General features: G+C 47.6%; 1 protein-coding gene and 1 long non-coding RNA gene across 3 annotated transcripts in view; one reads left to right on the top strand and one right to left on the bottom strand.

Moving 5' to 3' along the window:
• LOC144990934 (uncharacterized) overlaps positions 1–14,272 on the top strand; it is a 163,467-nt gene that overhangs the window by 49,153 nt on the left and 100,042 nt on the right. The gene's annotated exons all lie outside the window — the stretch shown is intronic.
• Positions 1,930–14,272, bottom strand: part of LOC101169428 (E3 SUMO-protein ligase PIAS1) — a 78,694-nt gene continuing 66,351 nt past the window's right edge. For both annotated transcript variants that reach the window (XM_023953063.2, XM_078944253.1), the window contains exons 12-13: positions 13,725–13,765; positions 1,930–6,105 (exon numbers count right to left, since the gene is read on the bottom strand). In XM_023953063.2, the coding sequence (XP_023808831.1) occupies positions 5,746–6,105; positions 13,725–13,765 (401 nt within the window). In that variant the 3' untranslated portion in view covers positions 1,930–5,745. The remainder of the gene's footprint in view (positions 6,106–13,724; positions 13,766–14,272) is intronic.

The following is a 14,272-nucleotide window of genomic DNA, read 5'->3' on the forward strand; positions in this document are numbered from 1 at the left end:
ATGAAACAAGCATCCAAAATAATGTGAACAAAAATCCTAATGATGTAAAAATGATCTAAATATGCAAATAAATAAATAAATAATAATGTAAGAATAAACAAACTTATGTAAAAAAGACCTACTGCCCAAAAATCTGTTTACACCAAAAAAGGAAATACAAATGCCAAAAAGATCAAAATAATCCCCAAAAAATACCTCATAATTCCAAAAAACTATCTAATAATGGCAAAAAGACCTAATAATGCCATTAAAAATCTAATAATCCCAATAAAATGACGTACTAGCTGAGATCTACTAGTAATAATATCTAAGAAATGACCTAATAATCATAATAAAAAAAAAAGAGTGGAAACGTTTGGTCAAGTAACTCACTGCTGCCCCCTAGTGCTCAGTTTTAAGCACAGTACTAAGAAAAACTGTCAAATCAGCTGTTAACATTCAAATAAGGTGGACACCAGCATTTATGTAGCAGAATGCATTTTATTACATCTACTTTTCTACATAAACAGGGAACATTCAATAAGTAAACAATTTCTTTCAATGCAGGTAATAAATATTTTTTCCACCTGGTTCTTTATACAAACTGACATGAGTCTACTGTACATCGTCTGCTCCTGTCCTCCTCGAAAAGCCTTTATTTGTCAATGATTTTCTCAGTTTGGAGCTTTGAAACGAATCCTGTGAATAAGGCAGTGATCCTTTCAGCTGTTAGAGAGACTAAGTGGCCACAGTCTTTTTTTTTTTTTAATAATACAACTTTCATTTTCTAAAAAAAATATATAAATTATTTGATTCTCTCACTCTGAACGGACACACGACAGCATACAAAAAGACACCAAACATCCACGTTTGAATGGAAAGTCTCTGTTTTCAGGTTTACAGGACAGAAAACACACAAATTTCCCTTTTGTTTCAGCCAGACCTTTTCAGGTTCCCAATAAAGCTCATGTGTCGTCTTTCCAAATAAAACTAATGAACCAGGAGGGAGAGAAGACACAGGAATGGAGGAGAATTTGACTTTTTTTTTGGTTTTCCCATTCTTGTTTGTCGAGCGCCTCAACAGCAACACATTCAACACTGTCTGACCTCGCACGGCACGTGCTTCCTTCTCTTCAGCTGCATGACATGTGAGGAGGAGGAGGAGGAAGGAATAAATGAAAATCACAATGCAAAGCAGTTCCAGACACCGCAGCATCAAGGATCGAAGGAAGTCGACAGTGAAGCAGACAGGAACGACACACAGCTGCCCATGAGTGGATTCTGTTGGATGTGAAGTTTGGATGCTGATCTCTGATTAAATAAGCATTAAAAAGCTAAAAGCCGTACATGCTAAAACCTTATTCATTTCACCTTTTATTGCTGATCTACGGTGGCCCTGAAGTGCAAATCACATCAAGAAATCACTCGAAGCAAAAGCATATCAAACATCACGTCCTCAATTAAAGAAAAAATAAACATTACATTTTAGAATCCAAAACACACAAAAAAATAAGATGAAATAAAAAAGAAAACATTTCAGAAAACTAAAGTATTTTCCAGAAAAAAAATAAAGAAATTGTTAAAAAGAAATGAAACACAGTCACTGATTGAATGATGACTTCTCAACCAAAACCTTTTTGGTCTGCAGCCATACTGGATATGCTAATCATAAAACTTTATTAGTATGAGGGCATTTGACAAACTCAAACCTCAAAAATCAGACGTTATCATCCAAGCAGTGATGTCTCATTGTTCCACCTTTTCTGGCTTTTTTTAGTATTTCATTTTGATTTTCCAAAATTACTTTTGCTTTTTCCAAAATGTTAAATTTTAAAATTTTCCTTTTTTTTTTAGAATTGTGTTTTGGTTTCTGGAATTCTGCTTTGATTTCTAAATTGTAATGTTGTTTTTCTTTATTTTCTTTGCAGTTTTATTTGTTGCAATATTTAATGTGCTTTTGCATGGAGGGATTTGCCTTTAGGGCCACCGTACTGCTCCCTGTCGGGGAAGCTTGCTGTGCCACAGTTCTCATTAGCTTGTGTGATGTCCTGACACTTATCTGTGAGCAGCGTGGCGTTCAGTTTACACTCATCCTGTGCTCTTTGCAGAGACGAAGGGAGGCTAGGACAGCGGACCACGGTCTTCTCCTTCACCCCCCAAAGGCTCTGGGTGGGGCTAGGGTCTGAACGGCGAGGACTTTTCATGCTTCCTCAACCACAGCTTCACACTTTGAGTCCAAGCGGACCTGACAGGAACATCTCTGAACGTGTCTGGAGGAAAATGAAGAGATCTGCAGCTGGAAAAAGGAAACCGTTCCTATAAAATCAGGTCAATTGAAGTTTTGTGGGGCGGGCCAAGTTTAAAATCAAACATTTTACATTTTTCTTTCAATCAAATCTGTTAAAAGCTAAATATTTAAACCTGTATAATCACTTTTTACATTTTTATTTATAGTGGCGTCCAAAGCGATCGGTTCTGCTGCTATTAGTATTACAGTCCTGATCAAAATCTCAAGACCAATTAAGGAATTGCATGAATTTGCATTTTGCATGGCTGGATTTGAACCAGGTTCTAAGTAGAGCTTCAAAACGCGTAAGTAAGCGATGGGAGCAAGAGGCCAAACACTAAGCAGACAATAGAATTGAAACAACAAGTTAACTGAAATGGGCTGTTTATCAGCTGATCAAATGTTTAGAGAAAAAAACTCTGTTAGGTCCTCAAAGATGGGGAAGAGGGCTTCATGAAGGCTTCCACTGGAACTGATTTCCAATTTTGTAAACGTCGCCAAATGTTCTCAATTGGATCTAAATCAGGAGAATATTTAGAACTGTCCAATAGAGTGACGCAGTCATCACCACACAGACGAGAGGCCTCAGGCACGAGGCATGCCCCCCCCTGCAACATCTCCACATAGCCAGCTGTGGTTTGACCCCCTTACACAACATTGTTCCAGTGAAGCAAACGCACCCCATACCATGATGGTTCCTCCTCCACTAGAAAACATTTCAGGTGGGATCTCTTGGTCATGACAGTAATGGTGGAAGCCATCAGGACCGTAAAGGTTACATTTGATCTCATCAGAGAAGAGAACTTGGTGTTTCCCTTGCAAAGTCCAACCAGGTAGTTTTGTGGCTTTGAAGACGCTGCTTGTGTTTGAAGCCCTCCTCCTGCAGGAGCGGTCTGATCGTTACCTGGCAACAGTCGGCACCAGTGATGGCTTTAATTTGGGTCGAGGACCGTCACGTGTCTTGGTGAACAGCCCATTGGATCCTCACATCAGTGCCAGTCATTTATTTTTGGGGTCTGCCACTTGACTTTTTTGTTCAGTAACCCTCAGAATCTTTTGAAAAACTCAAAACTATTGTTTCACTGCGTCCAACCTCAGCAGCGAAGGTTGGTGGTGAGAGGCCGTGTTTATGCAGCTCAACGATCCTGCAAGATTCACAGAAATGAAGCTTTTCTGCCTTTGCCATCAAGAGACCTAAACAGGATGATTACTTATTAGAAAATCCTATGTCAAATGTTAATTTTGGTAAAACTTCTGGTTCTTAAAGTTTGTGGGCTCAAACTTTTGATCAGCTGATGAACAGCCCAGTTCATTTAAATGGCAGCTGATCAATGTGGACAGTGACAATAAAGGCTTATCTTATCTAAAACATATTTGTCTTCTTGCTCCTTTTTTATTCTTTTTTGTTTTTTTTAGTTTTGAAGCTCTATTTAGAATCTTGTCAAGGTCCAGCTGGTAAGAATGCAAATTCTTGCATTCTCTTAACTGGTTTAAAGATTTTGATCAGGACTGTTTTTGTGCTGAAACTCAGGATGAAAGCTGACGTTCATCGGCAGAGAGCGAGAGCAGAGCCGATACCCCCAGCAGGTTGCCTAAAGATGATGTCAGCAACATCTGCTAACAGCACAGATCTGCATCGCTCTCTGTGTTCCGAAGCTCCTAAGACATCGTCAAACCTACGAAGGAACGTCAACGTTGAGGAGTAATTTCTTTGAGGCCTACAGGGAAGCTCTGAAGTTCTGGGGGGTTTTTTTGGATCCGAAGGCAACAGCTTCCTCGAAAGTCCTGAAGAAATCATTCAAATAACATGAAAGTCCAAAGCTCCCAAATGACAGCGACTCAACAAAGTCATACAGACACACAAAAATAAATACAATACTGTACAGAACTGGAAATACCTTACTTCTTTGTGGCGGAGGATGGAGTGAGATGGAGCTGGCTCCCAAGAGGGAATAATAAACTTACTAACGGAAGAAAGAGTGTTTGGGAGGTGGGGGGTGAACGGGACGGGGGGGGAGCTGCTGTCAGAAGTGATTAAGCCATCGCGGATGTGATAATTGGGCAGTGGAGTGTGCTGCAGGTTTCTGGAAGGGACTGGCACATGGAGGGGCCAGATGATAGCAGCGGGTGGGCCGTTCAAGGACACATGGAAGATGCAACACAGTTCCCTTTGACTATAAACCCAAGCACGATACATTCATGAAACCTGGGAGTCGGAGGCGCTCCTCGCTTTGAGGCGGGACGTGCCTTTTGGAAAAACAGGCCTGCATGCTGGCAGCCACTGAGCGGCGTGCTTCTCCTACAGTGTGTGTGTGGGGGGAAAAACCTGGGCTGTAGAGGTCGGGGGGCCAAGCATTTAAGACGATAAAATGACATTTCCCAAACAGACACGCACATGGACAGGCACTAGTATGAACTTGGTCACATGCCGTCGCGCCGCCCGTGCTTTTAAAAGGTCTGACGCTGCTACAACAGCTTCACTGGAATTCCTGCTTTAACAGTCAGCTAAGGAGCCGAGACAGAAGGGGACAGAGCGTCCCACCAGGAACACACCGAGACCCACTACAAACACTGGCACGTTGATGCGACTGCACTCCCACCACTGGGATCCTTTTCCTAAGTACCTACTGTTTTTTTGTTTTGTTTTTGGCATTGTGCAAAAGAAACAACAACAAAAAACAACCCTCCCAGCTCAAAGATCTAAACTGGCAAGTATAAATAGTCTCTAAATGCTTTCTGCTGGCAGAGGAGTTCCAATGACACACTAGAAAAGGCTAGCTTGCACCCGCACACTCCCGCAGCGTTAACCTGAAGGTCAAAGGGAATGCATATATAACTGTTTAAATATCATACATAATTTAAAAGGAACACAAAATCACACCATAAAACTGTAAAGTTATTGTCTGAAGGAAAAAAAAAAAAGAGTTTGGAAAAGAGAATGGAAGTTCACGTCGGAGAAAAGGACAAAAACATGGCAACAGGCGTTTCTATAAGCTCCAGCCGAGGAAGAGACTCTTCATTCCTCCACTTCCAAACGGAGATCCAAGCAGCTCACTACACCGACCGTGTTCGGGTTGAACATACAAAAGTAAAAGAGGAAAATAGATTTTGTTCTTTGTACATGGTGCCACACCTTTCCCATTCCTTTTTGTTTAAAAAACTTCCAACGTGGTGTTTCGTTTTCTCAGGTAGCATCTTTGCCGTTTGTGCCGGGCTGGCTGCAGAACAACAGAAATCAGGAGTTCATGCGTTTCTGACCTGCAGCAGCTGCATCAACACTCCGTCCACAGCTGACCTCTTAAAGTGACAACATCCTGTTTCAGAACTTGTGCCCTCCCTTTAAGCAGCTGAGTCCTGGCATGAGCCCACCCATCGGTCTGCTCTGTTGGGGGTCAGTCTAGTTTCTGCAGTCAGCTTGTGAATGGGTTGGTTACTGCATTGAAGCTGGGGCCCAGACTCTTGCTTTTACCCCTCTGGGGTCAGTCCAGCGATATAACGTCAGGTATCCCACTGTAAATAGCTGCCACTGCGTCAGTGCCGCTCCGGCTGGCCACCACCCCGGGGTGTGTGTGTGAGGAGTGTGAGCCCGTGAGGGAGGACGAGTGCGTGGAGTGAGTGTCCCGGAGGCTGCTGGACGAGACCAGGCTACTGCTGCTGCCAGAGCTGCTCGCCCCGTTGCTGGGTGCCGTTAGCGAGGCGGCGGGGGACGCTCCTGATTGGTTGAGGTACAGCTGGGTGGCGGAGGAGGAGGAGTTGTAGGGCAGGAAGCGGTTGAAGAGCAGCTCGTGGTCATCTGAGGCCGAGGCCGCGGCTGCTGTTGCCATAACCATGTTGTAATGCTGCGGGGAGGAGGACAAGCCACAAGTGGGTGAGGTCGCTCAGCACAGATGAAGACGTCAACATGAAACGCATGGTTTAAGTCTGAACTTTATTCACCTAAAGCTACGTACACACCGGGCACGTCAAGTGTGTTAAAGAACGCGATGAACACGGGTTCTTGAACACACTTTCAGTGTTCAAACTGGACTGTCACTACCCGATAAAACGCATGTACTCAGAGTAGAAGGAGGCTTGGTGTGAAGTGTCAAAGAGGTGCAAATCTGGTCAATCTTTCTCCAGACTTTTTCTTTCACAGCTCTATTGTAGTCTATAAAAGACCTGGTGTCACATCATTCTGACTGGGCACAAACCGCAATTATTCATTTCTCCTCCATGATCAATTTCAAACGGCCGGCACTTCCAATGTTTGAAAAGGACGCTATTCATAGATCACTACCCAATCCAAGTCCCTAATTGGTCAAAGTTCAACAAGAACGCCTTAGTGAAATAATGAACAGATGAGTGTTACATGGAGGTTTGGCCACTAGGCGGAGCTCGTGCTATAGCATTGCACTTTATTCCAGAAGATTTGAGCAAAGGTTACTTTAAAAAAAAAAAGTTTCCTTCAAAGACTTTGGAAAATTCATGCCTGTGAGTAAATAAAGCTGCTCAGTTAGTCAGCAATGTCTGTTCAAGTCGACCAAGCATTAGCATTAGCCGTCCTATGGGAAATTCCATTATGTGTTAGCATCAAGCTAGCAGAAGTTGGCTTTACTGCTGTTATGCGTTAGGTCACCGGAAAAGTAAAGGCATATAAGACCATTCTCTATTTTTATGGATCGATTATTGATCTATTAACCCTGGATCGATTCAGATCGATTGATCGATTTTATCAACCCACCCGTACTTTGAGGCTCCCACTGGGTTTTGGTCTGTAAGAAACCGGACTAAATGGCTGTTTAAGCCTTAAAGTTTGCAGCCACCTGTCCTATAACATAAAAAGAGCCTCTCTATGCTGTTGTTGGCTCGCTTTAGGCCTCTGTTCCTCTTCGCTTGGGTTATTTCAAAAAGTAACTGTATAATAAAGTGGGTATTGGGCCTTGCCAGCTTAATTCACATTTCTTTAGGCCTCTGAAGAGGTTCTTCAGCACAGAAGAAAAAAGTTACACACCCAGCTGGAGGCCTGTTACTAAGGGCTTTTTAGATTAGCTCGTTTTGATTCATTCAGACCTGAATTTGTCTCTCCCCCCCCCCCCCCCCCCCCATTTTGGAGCAAGAAATCCTCTCATTGACCCTTAATTGACCTCTTAAGACCCGGCATCCACAAGCGTGGACATCCCTTTTTGGGTTCTATTACCGTACTACAGTACAGTAAGTACTTACTTACTTACTTACTTAAGGGTGACTATGTGTGTAGAGGGTTAGCTCAAATACTAGCTGGGGTATGAAGAGATTGATGTCATTTACTTTTAAAGCTCACAGTGTGATCCAAAACCAGATCCAGATCCATGACATTGTCAGAAGTTTCCACCTCTCGCTGATTTGTAAATCCAGGGATTTTGAAAACATTTCAGTTTGTCAAAAATCACACAAAGATCAGCTGAGTTTGTTTACTTAAAGGCCGTGATTCAAACACTTGACTCTATAAGAAAAAGTAACTGACCTTAGACGTAATAACTGGTTGTGCCACACTTGGAGACAGAGCTTGTAATCAAGTATTTGTGATTGGTGGCAAAGAGCATCTTAATGCATGTGGAGAAATATTAACTGAGTCTTTGTAGAATTACAGTAATTTGGTCACAACGGAAGCTTTTCTCACATGAAGGGTCTATTTAAGGTCTTTATCTAGCATCTCAAACTGGTTCTTAGCTTAGAGATAGACTTGCTGTTATGTTTGGATCAAAGTTCTCCGGTGAAACCCAAGTGCTTTTGAGTTTGACTTAATGAACCGATGGACAGGCGGACCGTCTCCCCTCAGAGCTCCATCGGTTCTGAGGTTTAAAACCGCTTTATTTTCCTTTATGAGTGAAAAACGTAGTTTTACTCAGAATCTCTCAAATCTTTGCGTGGTAATGCATGTTGAATGATCTTAACCGCATAGGTGTGACAAACTGTAGACTTAGCTGATAGCTTTGTGTGGCTCCTTTTCAGTCATTGTGTTTCCTTTCCAGCTCTTAAAAACTTAAGACGACACAGGATTGACTTTGATAGATTTATACATCTGTGCTTGTCCATGTTTGTCCAGTCTCTTCAGTGAAGACACTGAGGTTAGACTCGGTGCGCAGAGGAACAAAACCCTGGTTGAAGTTCCGTGTGAGCGGCACATTCATTAGCATTCATCCTCGCTGTCAGGTTCTGGGCCAGGGCGGTTGTTGGGTTTTGTTTTGACACTTCCGGTTTGGTTGTTTTCTTCTGCTCGTTTGTTCTGTCTTTACCTTATTGGTCTCACCTGTTGCTGAATCACCTGGAGGGTATTTAGCCTGCACTGATCCTGTCCCTGTCACGGGATCGTTTTGGATTGTTGTTCCGATCGTGAGGAATATTAAACCTACGATTTGACTACGAGTCCCTGCGTCTGCGCCTGTGTCCTCAACTACGAGTTTCCTGACATTACGATCCCGTCGCCATGGACCCAGCAGACGCGGACAGTTCGCGTTCAGATTTCTCCAACCAGGAGAGAGTGCTCCGCCAGCAGGAGGAGCAGATGAACTACTTACGGAGGGGTACGCTGGAGATGGCCAACCGCCAGGAGCAGCAGCTGATTGCGATAGGGGGTCGCATCGATCAGCTGGCGCAACAGCTCCAGCAGCCGTCGCCGGTGCAGCCGTCCTCCTCCGCATCCGCCCCGATGGCTGCTAGCCAGACGTCCTTCGCTCCTACGGTTCCGCTGGCTCGACCGGAAAGGTTCTCCGGTGCGTCGGGGGACTGCCGGGCGTTCATTACCCAGTGCGAGCTGCACTTCGAGCTGCAAGCGGCCGCCTATCCCACGGATCGCGCAAAGGTGGCGTTTATCGTTTCACATCTTACCGACAGAGCCGCCGCTTGGGCCACGGCGGAGTGGCAGCGCGGGTCCGCCTCCTGCGCTTCGCTCCCGGCTTTCCTGGAGGCGTTCACCCAGGTTTTCCAACATACGAGGCCGGGTAGGGAGGCTGCCCGGGCATTGATGCGGCTGCGCCAGGGGAGGCGCCGAGTGGCGGATTACGCCATTGACTTCCGGACTCTCGCGGCCGAGAGCGCATGGAATCCCTCGGCGCTTATTGACGCTTTCCTGGAGGGCCTGTCGGGGGAGCTGAAGGACCATCTCGCTCCGCTGGATCTGCCCGCCACTTTGGAGGGACTCATCGCCCTGGCAATCCGGATCGATAACCGGCTGCAGGACCGTCGGCGGGAGCGCCGCTCCGATTCATCCTCTCCAGGGGGAGGCGGTGGCGATCCGGCTCCACATCTTTCTGACATTTTTTCTGTTCCCATAGAAAACCCCACACTTCCGTTGGAGGAGCCTATGTGTTTGGGCCGTGGTCTCCTCTCTTCCTCCGAGCGGAAACGGCGGATGACGGCTGGTGAGTGCCTTTACTGCGGCAAGCGGGGTCATTTCTGCAATGACTGCCCAAAAGCCACCGCTCGTCATTAAGTGTGGGCACGTTGACGAGCGGAGGTTTGGCGCCCACCGGTTCTGATGCCAGAACCTGTTTGTTAGAAGGGCTTCTTCTGTTTCGGACTGGGGAGATTCCTATTCGGGCCTTATTGGATTCTGGTTCTGAGCAGAACCTCCTGGACGCCGAGCTGGCAAAACAGGCTGGGTTCCTGACCGAGACGTTGCCCCGCCCCTTGCAGGTGGTCTCCCTGAATGGTGCTTCTGTTGCCACTATCACTCAGGTAACGAAGCCCGTTCACCTTATTATTTCCGGCAACCACCATGAGTTAACTCGTTTCTTTATCTTTGACTCCCCCCATAACCCCGTTGTGTTGGGATTCCCCTGGTTATCTACTCACAATCCAGTAGTGGACTGGGCCACTAGTCGTGTTGTCGGTTGGAGTACTTACTGCCATAAGACCTGTTTGCGCTCGGCTCGACGTCCAGGGGCTGATCCCGCTGCCCCAGTTGGGCAGCCGCCCTCACCTGACCTCTCCGCTGTTCCGCCGGAGTACCATGACTTAGGGGGGGTGTTTTCTAAATGCCAGGCTCTCTCCTTGCCGCCGCACAGGCCCTATGACTGCGCCATTGAACTGCGGGCCGGCGCCCCTCTGCCTAAGGGCCGACTGTTCAATCTATCGAGGCCTGAGAGGGAGACCATGGAACAGTACGTGGCGGAGTCGTTGAAGGCGGGTCTCATCAGACCCTCCTCTTCCCCCCTGGGAGCTGGGTTTTTCTTTGTGGGCAAGAAGGACGGCTCCTTGCGGCCATGTATTGACTATAGGGGGCTGAACGCTATTACGGTTAAAAATCATTATCCTCTTCCCCTGATGAACTCGGCGTTCGAATCCCTGCAGGAGGCTAGGATTTTCACCAAGTTGGACTTGCGGAACGCCTACCACCTGGTGCGTATGAGGCAGGGTGATGAGTGGAAGACCGCATTCAACACCCCGCTGGGTCACTACGAGTATTTGGTGATGCCTTTTGGTCTGTCTAACGCCCCGGCTGTGTTCCAGGGCATGATAAATGATGTGCTCCGCGATTTTCTTCATCATTTTGTGTTTGTTTATCTAGACGACATTCTTATTTTTTCGCGGAACCCGGACGAACATCGGCGGCATGTTCGGCTGGTCCTCCAACGGTTGTTGGAGAATAAACTGTATGTCAAGGCCGAGAAGTGTGATTTCCACTCCTCTTGTGTTTCCTTTTTGGGGTTTGTCATTGCCGAGGGGGAGGTGCGACCTGATCCGGCCAAGGTGAGCGCAGTCGTGGAGTGGCCCGTTCCCACTAACCGGAAGCAGCTTCAACGTTTTTTGGGTTTTGCTAATTTCCTACGTAGATTCATTCGTAATTACAGTTCTGTCGCCTCACCTCTGACGGGTCTTACCTCCCTCTCCGTGCCTTTTCAGTGGACAGATGCTGCCGATGCTGCTTTCCAACGTTTGAAGTCCTTGTTTTCCACTGCGCCAGTGTTGATCCAACCCGACCCCTCCGGTCAGTTCGTAGTTGAAGTGGACGCCTCCGACACAGGGGTAGGGGCTGTGTTGTCCCTGCGCTCTGCTGCCGACGGTAAAATCCACCCCTGCGCCTTCTTTTCTCGGCGTCTTACCCCAACAGAGGCGAGGTATGACGTAGGGGACAAGGAGCTACTAGCTATTAAGCTGGCCCTGGAGGAATGGCGCCACTGGCTAGAGGGGGCGATTCAGCCGTTTGTGGTCTGGACGGATCACAAAAATCTGTCGTACATCCGGACCACAAAGCGGCTGAATCCTAGGCAAGCGCGGTGGTCCATGTTTTTCACCCGTTTTGATTTTCTGGTGTCATACCGCCCTGGTTCCAAGAACGTTAAGCCTGACGCCCTCTCTCGACAGCAGGAACCGGTTGTAGAGGACCGGGAGCCCACTACCGTGATCCCAGCTGACCGTGTTTTGGGTGCTGTTATCTGGCAACTGGAGAGGACTGTTAGGGAGGCTCACACCCGTGAGCCGGATCCTGGTGGAGGACCGCCCAATAGACTCTTTGTCCCCAGGTCTGTGCGGAGCCAGGTTCTCCAGTGGGGTCATGCCACACGTCTGACCTGCCACCCTGGGGTCTGCAGAACCGTCGCTTTTCTTCGTCGCCGGTTTTGGTGGCCCGGTCTGGCACAAGACACACGTGAATATGTTGCTGCGTGTTTGGTCTGCGCCCAAAACAAGGTCAGCAACCAACCGCCGGCTGGCTTCCTGCATCCCCTGCCTATCCCAAGTCGTCCATGGTCCCATATCGCCCTGGACTTCGTGACCGGTCTGCCCTCCTCGGCAGGCAGGACCGTGGTCATGACGGTGGTGGATCGGTTCTCCAAAGCAGCCCATTTCGTAGCCCTAAAGAAGCTGCCCTCTGCCGTGGAGACCGCCGCACTGGTCGTGGACCACGTGTTCAGGCTGCATGGCATCCCGATGGAGATGGTCTCAGATCGGGGTCCGCAGTTCGTGTCGCAGGTGTGGAAGGCTTTTTGCTCCGCGTTTGGCACTAAAGTCAGTCTCTCCTCAGGCTTCCACCCCCAGACTAACGGACAGGCCGAACGGACCAATCAGGATCTGGAGGTGGCCCTTCGATGCATCTGCTCACGCCACCAGACCTCCTGGAGCTCGTTCCTGCCGTGGGTTGAGTATGCCCATAACTCGTTGACTTCATCTGCTTCAGGCATGTCCCCGTTTGAATGTTCTCTGGGCTACCAACCCCCGCTATTCCCCGAGCAGGAGAAGGAGGTGGCCGTTCCCTCAGTCCAACACCTCTTTCGCAGATGCAGACTCATCTGGAGGGAGGCCCGTGCTGCCCTTCAACGCTCATCCGCAAACAACAAGCGGCTGGCTGACCGGCATCGGTTGCGAGCTCCCACCTATGTGCCGGGTCAGTCTGTCCTTTTGTCCACAGCCAATATCAAGTTGAGGACTGAGTCAAGGAAGCTGTCGCCTCGGTTCATCGGTCCGTTCGAGGTGGTGAAGGTGGTCAATCCTGTGGCGGTCCAGCTGCGTTTGCCACGGACAATGCGTGTCCACCCAGTTTTCCATGTGTCCCAGATCAAGCCCCTCTCCACGAGTAGCCTCCATCAGACCACTCCCCCGCCTCCCCCTCCTCGTGTCATCGACGGACACCCGACCTGGACGATCAGTCGCCTGATGGACGTCCGACGTCGGGGGCGGGGTCTTCAGTACCTCGTGGATTGGCGGGGTTACGGTCCTCAGGAGAGGTCCTGGGAGCCTGCCTCCTACGTCCTGGACCGGGACATGAAGCGGGATTTTCACCGCCGGCACCCTGACAAGCCTGGTGGTGCGCCCAGGGGCGCTCCTTGAGGATGGGGTACTGTCAGGTTCTGGGCCAGGGCGGTTGTTGGGTTTTGTTTTGACACTTCCGGTTTGGTTGTTTTCTTCTGCTCGTTTGTTCTGTCTTTACCTTATTGGTCTCACCTGTTGCTGAATCACCTGGAGGGTATTTAGCCTGCACTGATCCTGTCCCTGTCACGGGATCGTTTTGGATTGTTGTTCCGATCGTGAGGAATATTAAACCTACGATTTGACTACGAGTCCCTGCGTCTGCGCCTGTGTCCTCAACTACGAGTTTCCTGACACTCGCAGTATCAGCTCGCAGCAGAAATCTCAATGGCAGACGTGTCACAAATCAGCTTAATATGGCACCACTTAAGCCAGACGACACAATGCTTGATTCACAACAAAATGAAACTGTTGATAAATGGTGTGTTTTTTATGCCCTCCCCTCTCCCAAAAAGCTGTAGCTCATGAGGGACAGAACCAGCGCTGCTGCTGTGAAATCCTACAAAAACACCAAGCTCATTTTCTTTGCTTACTTTATAGCTTCTTCTGAAAATGCAATTGTCTATCAGAAATGCTAAGGGAGACATTGTTTTGTAATTTGATGACCTTTGCAGCTGCTTCCTAAGCTTTCAGCATTTTTACGGCCTAATTTCATCAGAATATTCATGCAAAGGGTTTGGAATAGTGAGCTTACCTGATGATTGTCTACTTGAAGAAAAGAAAAGAAGTTCAGATCTGAAAACGAGACAAAAATACAGTTAGTGCTAAAGAAAACTGAGAATAATCATGATAACAGAGAAATTGTTTTAAAGACCAACACCGATAAAAACTGTGTTTTGGTTGTTTTTACCGTGTTCTTGTGGCATTTTTCTCCTGTCAGAGGACACATTTAAAAAAATGAAGCTCAAAATTGCATTTCTGAGTATTTCTTTACTCTAAGCTTTGTGAATCATCAGCAGATGAAATGAATGCAGTTTGAAAAAGATCCTAATCCGTTGGGCGGGCCACAAGCTCCCAGCTTCGCTCCATTCTGAGAACCCCCTGTAGACAAATACATCCATGTAGGTCTTTGTTTTCCTCGTCTGAGCTGGCATCTGGCTACAGCACCGGTAATGTAAACAGAGAGCTCTCAGCAACGGCGAGGGAAAGGTGGACAGGATTGCTGCTCCAACGGTCCAGCCGACCACTCATAAGCAAATTTCTAGTGAACTCCTGCTGCTCTGCAGAAACTATGTCCTAGTA

This window comes from Oryzias latipes, chromosome 3 (genome assembly GCF_053564925.1).
Source record: "Oryzias latipes strain Hd-rR chromosome 3, Olatipes_Hd-rR_3.1".
Classification (NCBI taxonomy): domain Eukaryota; kingdom Metazoa; phylum Chordata; class Actinopteri; order Beloniformes; family Adrianichthyidae; genus Oryzias; species Oryzias latipes.